The 8,632-nt window shown below is 39.7% G+C and overlaps 2 protein-coding genes across 2 annotated transcripts; both read left to right on the top strand.

Annotated features, from left to right (window-relative positions):
• Positions 1–512: 512 nt before the first annotated feature.
• On the top strand, positions 513–2,041 carry LOC124702114 (avenin-3-like). The gene is made up of 4 exons (XM_047234218.1): positions 513–597; positions 859–972; positions 1,610–1,888; positions 1,929–2,041. The coding sequence occupies exons 1-4, from the start codon at positions 513–515 to the stop codon at positions 2,039–2,041; spliced, it is 591 nt and encodes a 196-aa protein (XP_047090174.1).
• Positions 2,042–5,418: 3,377 nt separating this feature from the next.
• On the top strand, positions 5,419–6,957 carry LOC124702113 (avenin-3-like). The gene is made up of 3 exons (XM_047234217.1): positions 5,419–5,503; positions 5,765–5,878; positions 6,527–6,957. The coding sequence occupies exons 1-3, from the start codon at positions 5,419–5,421 to the stop codon at positions 6,955–6,957; spliced, it is 630 nt and encodes a 209-aa protein (XP_047090173.1).
• Positions 6,958–8,632: the final 1,675 nt, after the last annotated feature.

Here is an 8,632-nt window from a genome sequence, read left to right as displayed (position 1 = left end):
TGTACAACACTACAAAGTTAGTTAGTTTAGCTAAAGAAAACAGACTCTAGAACAACCCTATGTGTACTAGTGGGATCTACCTTAATAACACATACACGACTACAAAATCAGTACCACATAGGTTATGGTTATCTTGTCTCTACCTGAAAACTTGTAGATCTATAGAAATTTATTTTAGGAAAACAACGCAATCTAGATAATAGTTGACACGTAAAGTTAAGAACATGAGTCATTACCAATTATGAAGCCTATCTAAGAATCGAATGATACGAAAGGACCTAACAACTTTCATGATTAATCCAAAATTAAATGTTGGAAGTAGTGTCACCAAACACAACATACCAAATGATCAGTTCAACAAGAGTCCAAGCACTTTTAGAGAAAGCTTATGCAAAGATGAAAATAAACCATACCATGGTAGCTATAAATAGGCATGCACTAGGATGATCATATTCCATCAACTACAACACAAACATCAAAGCCTCACAAGCCCTAGTAAACACAAATCCACCATGAAGACCTTCCTCATCTTTACCCTCCTTGCCATGGTGGTAACCATTGCCACCGCCAATGAGCAATTTCAACATAGTTGCCAATATCAACCTCAACAACCATTTCCTTGGCAGCAATATCCATTTCCTGGGCAACAAACACCCTTTCCCGGGCAACAACAACCATTTCCTGAGCAACAACAACCAATTCCCGACCAACAAAAGCAAATTCCTGGGCAACAACTTCCATTTCCCGGGATACAACAGCTAATTCCAGGGCAACAACAGCCATTTCCCGACCAACAACAACCATTTCCCGGCCAACAATTTCCATTTCCATTGATACAACAGACTTTTCCCGGGCAACATCAACCATTTCCTGACCAACAACAGCCATTTCCTGGGCAACAACTTCCGTTTCCTGGGCAACAACAACTAATTCCCGGGCAACAACAACCATTTCCCGACCAACAACAGCAGAATCCCGGGCAACAATTTCCATTTCCGGGCAGCAACAACCATTTCCCGGAAACAACAGCTAATTCCTGGGCAATTACAACCATTTCCCGACCAACAACAACATATTCCCGGGCAACAACAACCATTTCCCGCCAACAACGTCATTTCCTGGACAACAACAACAACCATTTCCCGACCAACAACAGCGAATCCCGGCAACAATTTCCATTTCCCGGCAGCAACAACCATTTCCGGAAACAACAGCTAATTCCCGGGCAATTACAACCATTTCCCGACCAACAACAACATATTCCCGGCAACAACAACCATTCCCGGCCAACAACAGTTATTTCCTGGACAACAACAACAACCATTTCCCGACCAACAACAACAAATTCCAGGGCAACAATTGCAATATCCCGGGGAGCAACAACCGTTTCCTGGACAACAACAACCATTTCCTGACCAACAACAACAAATTCCAGGTCAACAATTTCCATTTCCCGGGAAACAACAACTAATTCCCGGGCAAGTACAACCATTTCCTGACCAACAACAGATTCACGGGCAAGAACTGCAATTTCCCGGGCAACATCAACAATTTCCCGGGCAACAACAACCATTTCCTGTGCAACAACAATCATTTCCGCAATTACAACAATTAAACCCATGCAGGGATTTCCTCCTACAACAGTGCAACCCAGTGACAATGGTGACGTTCCTCCGGTCGTGGATCTTGCAGCAGAGTAGTTGCCAAGTGATGCGACAACAATGTTGCCAACAGCTAGCGCAGATCCCTGAGAATTCCCGGTTACCTGCAATCCATGGTGTTGTGGAAGCAATCTTCCTACAACAACAACAGAAGCAAGGTGCTTTCTTGCAACCTCAAAAGCTGCATCAGATTGTTCAAGGTTTATTCCATCCTCAACAACAATGCGGTCAGGGTTCGTCCATCCAAGCAACAACAACAATACATTCTCATTCAGGGTATACTCCAGCCGCAACAACTAGCTCAGTTAGAGGCAATAAGGGCTTTAGCGCTAAAGACCCTACCGACAATGTGCAAAGTGCAAGTCCCACCATACTATTAAACCAGCACTACGCCATTCGGGCACCATTATACGGCCCATCACTATATAGAGGATGGACCGATTGGTGTAGTGGTGAGAAATAAAGTGCAATGCACCATCATGTATGACCCCGACCCGTACTAGTTCAAACTTGGGAATAAAATAAAAATAAAGTTCTTTTCTGCATAAGATCACTTGTTTGTGTTCGTTTCATACGCTTTCACCCATTATTTATCTGATAACTCGTTATTTTCCCTATTTGCAACAAGAAGCGAAAGCTACACACAAGATAAGGAAATATTACATGATATGAAATTTTCATGCATTGAAAATTCATACAAGATTCTTTCCATTCTTCAAAGTTTATGATAAAGTTAAACATAAGCACATAATTTTCACACGGATGACAAAGACTATACGAGGAATTCTGGACATGTTACATGATATACAAATACCCACGCATCCATATATATGTTGATACCGAGATGCCTCCAACGTGTAAACTTGTTGTTTGATAAATAAAAATTGTTAACCAGACTTTATAGATATGTAAATGATTTAAGCCATATCTTGTGTCAAAATTTATTTGGCAAGCTAGAACTCATCATCCGAGATGCTGAAGACAATTATATTGCTGGCATTGTCCTGAATACTGTAGACATACAATATAATAATGGATACACTAAAACCTGGGATGGAAACAATCTAGTACGAAAAAAAGGATGGTAGATAGACGGCTTTAGCATCTCATATTGCTTCCATTTGTGACACCGAATTTTACTCGCCACCATGTAAATAAACACTATCAGTAGTAGTAAGTAAATCATCCAATGATTAGATCGGGTAGAATTAAAAAACATGCATGATTGCACATGCTATGCGATTTATAGTAATTAGCTAAATTCTTGGTTGGTTACAACTTGTTACTTACCCGTTAGAACATTAGAGTTGTAGCAGGTGAAAGGATAGAGAATGTAAACTAGATGGGGTCAATAGGTTCTAATAATTTTCTTAAATTCTTTTGCAATTTAAGGCTTTGCGGAAATCTAAGTGTAACTAAGCAAACTAGGTGAGGTAAGTCAGATGATGATACAAGGTAGACTACCGGAGAAAGTCTTACCAGTGACGGATCTGTTGTCTACACTGCTGACGTTAAAGACTGACGTCACGAGTATACAACCACTAGTAATGTGTACCAGTGATGGGCATTTCAAACGTCCGCTACTCGTTTTTTCGCGTCGTTCCAAAAATCATCACTATCATGCATACATCATAAAAATTATGTTTGACCAAAATAAAATTTATTTGCAAATAAAACTATATAGTTGTTTCCTCTCATATGGTTCTATAAAATCCATCCTTGTCCTTTTCTATATCTAAATCTATACTTAATAATAAAGGGAGAAGCGTTTCGGTGGTCTTGTAAAGTTCATATGCCAGCTAGACATGTTTTTTCCCTCTTCTATCTCTGATATCATCGTCCATCTCATATACATATTGTGTATGAGATACATTATATTGGTCCTGTGTTTCTCCACAACATGTACCCTTTCGAGCGGTACATGCGAATACTGAAGCACTATTGTCGTAACCAGTATCAACCTGAGGCCAACATTCTCGAAGGTTATACATCCGAGGAGGTGGCTGGGTTTTGCACAGACTACTTGGCCAACCAACTGCCAATTTGTGTGCCTCGGTCTCCCCGTGCGGGAAGGCTAGGATGCAGTTTTATGTAATTCTAATAAACTCTACTTGAGCTAAGAACTTGGGCATGGTTAACTGATAATTTCTATATATAGAAGAGACCACTTGGTATGATTCAGGGTGCAAACGGAGGAGGAAGTTTGCGGCGCCGCAAAATCAAGCCCTCTTAATTACATATGCGGGCACCCATGGTGCATCGACAAAAATAAAAGGGAACTGCGGGTCGTCCTGCATCTAGCCCTCATATCCTTCTTAGTCTCGAATAGACTTCCCCACTTCAACTGGGTAGATATACTAGGGCACCGCCCGAGCCTCTATAACTAGCTCCGTCGTGTTAATATTTCAAAAAAAAGGATATAAAAGACGTAATTTCAGGATGTGTTGCATCCGACCACCGTTGTCTTTCATGAGAGTATTTTAAAAAAAATATCAAGATGTAGAAATAACATGTATATATCACCAACTCCACAACATCAAATCAATTTTAACTGATTTTTTAGAAATACAAAAAACATGAAAGATAGAATAAGTTTAGTTCTGAGGATGAAAATCAAAACATTTTTTGGGAGCTTGAGCTCCGATCCTCCTAACTTTTGACTTTTATAATTGGCTTCGCCAAATATTTACAATAATTGTATTAAAATATCAAGAGAAACTACAAATTACGTGTGCACATGCTAATTTTTACAAGCTTTCCAAAAAGACCCGATTCAAAGGATCAACATTTGCTATATTGGCTTATCTTTGTTTTTATTTCTGCTACGGATTTCATAGGTTTATATTTAATCCGCTCGTGTACAAAGCTATTTTACTATGTGGGCAAATGCTATTTTTACGAGTTTTACAAATATACTCATTTAGTATTTGCTATATGGGTCTCTCTTATGTGTACATGCTACGGAAACTATTTATTTATTCTATAATAATTTTAACGTAAGAAAACTAAAGATTATCTGAATAATTTTCCCGCAATAGGTAGAAACTAACTTAATTAGTTCAATAATAAACAAATTCAGAATGAAACTCCATATGTAGTTATTAAGAGTGAGCTAAGCGAAGTGGCATAAATACATACTAAATAGATGTGTATTAATAACATATACGTCATTACAATCATGGAAGTAAAAAATGGAATTCTATGATTCTAGAAAGTGAACAATCTACTAGTTCATCTTAGTATCGTGTACAACACTACAAAGTTAGTTAGTTTAGCTAAAGAAAACAGACTCTAGAACAACCCTATGTGTACTAGTGGGATCTACCTTAATAACACATACACGACTACAAAATCAGTACCACATAGGTTATGGTTATCTTGTCTCTACCTGAAAACTTGTAGATCTATAGAAATTTATTTTAGGAAAACAACGCAATCTAGATAATAGTTGACACGTAAAGTTAAGAACATGAGTCATTACCAATTATGAAGCCTATCTAAGAATCGAATGATACGAAAGGACCTAACAACTTTCATGATTAATCCAAAATTAAATGTTGGAAGTAGTGTCACCAAACACAACATACCAAATGATCAGTTCAACAAGAGTCCAAGCACTTTTAGAGAAAGCTTATGCAAAGATGAAAATAAACCATACCATGGTAGCTATAAATAGGCATGCACTAGGATGATCATATTCCATCAACTACAACACAAACATCAAAGCCTCACAAGCCCTAGTAAACACAAATCCACCATGAAGACCTTCCTCATCTTTACCCTCCTTGCCATGGTGGTAACCATTGCCACCGCCAATGAGCAATTTCAACATAGTTGCCAATATCAACCTCAACAACCATTTCCTTGGCAGCAATATCCATTTCCTGGGCAACAAACACCCTTTCCCGGGCAACAACAACCATTTCCTGAGCAACAACAACCAATTCCCGACCAACAAAAGCAAATTCCTGGGCAACAACTTCCATTTCCCGGGATACAACAGCTAATTCCAGGGCAACAACAGCCATTTCCCGACCAACAACAACCATTTCCCGGCCAACAATTTCCATTTCCATTGATACAACAGACTTTTCCCGGGCAACATCAACCATTTCCTGACCAACAACAGCCATTTCCTGGGCAACAACTTCCGTTTCCTGGGCAACAACAACTAATTCCCGGGCAACAACAACCATTTCCCGACCAACAACAGCAGAATCCCGGGCAACAATTTCCATTTCCCGGGCAGCAACAACCATTTCCCGGGAAACAACAGCTAATTCCTGGGCAATTACAACCATTTCCCGACCAACAACAACATATTCCCGGGCAACAACAACCATTTCCCGGCCAACAACAGTTATTTCCTGGACAACAACAACAACCATTTCCCGACCAACAACAGCAGAATCCCGGGCAACAATTTCCATTTCCCGGGCAGCAACAACCATTTCCCGGGAAACAACAGCTAATTCCTGGGCAATTACAACCATTTCCCGACCAACAACAACATATTCCCGGGCAACAACAACCATTTCCCGGCCAACAACAGTTATTTCCTGGACAACAACAACAACCATTTCCCGACCAACAACAACAAATTCCAGGGCAACAATTGCAATATCCCGGGGAGCAACAACCGTTTCCTGGACAACAACAACCATTTCCTGACCAACAACAACAAATTCCAGGTCAACAATTTCCATTTCCCGGGAAACAACAACTAATTCCCGGGCAACTACAACCATTTCCTGACCAACAACAGATTCACGGGCAAGAACTGCAATTTCCCGGGCAACATCAGGAATTTCCCGGGCAACAACAACCATTTCCTGTGCAACAACAATCATTTCCGCAATTACAACAATTAAACCCATGCAGGGATTTCCTCCTACAACAGTGCAACCCAGTGACAATGGTGACGTTCCTCCGGTCGTGGATCTTGCAGCAGAGTAGTTGCCAAGTGATGCGACAACAATGTTGCCAACAGCTAGCGCAGATCCATGAGAATTCCCGGTTACCTGCAATCCATGGTGTTGTGGAAGCAATCTTCCTACAACAACAACAGAAGCAAGGTGCTTTCTTGCAACCTCAAAAGCTGCATCAGATTGTTCAAGGTTTATTCCATCCTCAACAACAATGCGGTCAGGGTTCGTCCATCCAGCAACAACAACAATACATTCTCATTCAGGGTATACTCCAGCCGCAACAGCTAGCTCAGTTAGAGGCAATAAGGGCTTTAGCGCTAAAGACCCTACCGACAATGTGCAAAGTGCAAGTCCCACCATACTATTAAACCAGCACTACGCCATTCGGGCACCATTATACGGCCCATCACTATATAGAGGATGGACCGATTGGTGTAGTGGTGAGAAATAAAGTGCAATGCACCATCATGTATGACCCCGACCCGTACTAGTTCAAACTTGGGAATAAAAGAAAAATAAAGTTCTTTTCTGCATAAGATCACTTGTTTGTGTTCGTTTCATACGCTTTCACCCATTATTTATCTGATAACTCGTTATTTTCCCTATTTGCAACAAGAAGCGAAAGCTACACACAAGATAAGGAAATATTACATGATATGAAATTTTCATGCATTGAAAATTCATACAAGATTCTTTCCATTCTTCAAAGTTTATGATAAAGTTAAACATAAGCACATAATTTTCACACGGATGACAAAGACTATACGAGGAATTCCGGACATGTTACATGATATACAAATACCCACGCATCCGTATAAATGTTGATACCGAGATGCCTCCAACGTGTAAACTTCTCGTTGTTTGATAGATAATTCGTTAATCAGACTTTACAGATATGTAAATGATTTAAGCCATATCTTGTGTCAAAATTTATTTGGCAAGCTAAGACTCATCATCCGAGATGCTGAAGAGAATTATATTGCTGGCATTGTCCTGAATACTGTAGACATACAATATAATAATGGATACACTAAAACCTGGGATGGAAACAATCTAGTACGAAAAAAGGATGGTAGATAGACGGCTTTAGCATCTCATATTGCTTCCATTTGTGACACCGAATTTTACTCGCCACCATGTAAATAAACACTATCAGTAGTAGTAAGTAAATCATCCGATGATTAGATCGGGTAGAATTAAAAAACATGCATGATTGCACATGCTATGCGATTTATAGTAATTAGCTAAATTCTTGGTTGGTTACAACTTGTTACTTACCCGTTAGAACATTAGAGTTGTAGCAGGTGAAAGGATAGAGAATGTAAACTAGATGGGGTCAATAGGTTCTAATAATTTTCTTAAATTCTTTTGCAATTTAAGGCTTTGCGGAAATCTAAGTGTAACTAAGCAAACTAGGTGAGGTAAGTCAGATGATGATACAAGGTAGACTACCGGAGAAAGGCTTACCAGTGACCCGCGGATGTGTTGTCCACAATGCTGACGTGAAAGGCCGACGCCACGAGTATACAACCACTGGTAATGTGTATCAGTGATGGGAATTTCAAACGTCCGCAACTCGTTTTTTCGTGTCGTTCCAAAAATCATCACTATCATGCATACATCATAAAAATTATGTTTGACCAAAATAAAATTTATTTGCAAATAAAACTATATAGTTGTTTCCTCTCATATGGTTCTATAAAATCCATCCTTGTCCTTTTCTATATCTAAATCTATACTTAATAATAAAGGGAGAAGCGTTTCGGTGGTCTTGTAAAGTTCATATGCCAGCTAGACATGTTTTTTCCCTCTTCTATCTCTGATATCATCGTCCATCTCATATACATATTGTGTATGAGATACATTATATTGGTCCTGTGTTTCTCCACAACATGTACCCTTTCGAGCGGTACATGCGAATACTGAAGCACTATTGTCGTAACCAGTATCAACCTGAGGCCAACATTCTCGAAGGTTATACATCCGAGGAGGTGGCTGGGTTTTGCACAGACTACTTGGCCAACCAACTGCCAATTTGTGTGC

The sequence above is a fragment of the Lolium rigidum genome, chromosome 3 (assembly GCF_022539505.1).
Source record: "Lolium rigidum isolate FL_2022 chromosome 3, APGP_CSIRO_Lrig_0.1, whole genome shotgun sequence".
Lineage (NCBI taxonomy): Eukaryota > Viridiplantae > Streptophyta > Magnoliopsida > Poales > Poaceae > Lolium > Lolium rigidum.
Note: the sequence above shows the minus strand (reverse complement) of the source record. Positions and strands in the feature narration are given on the sequence as shown.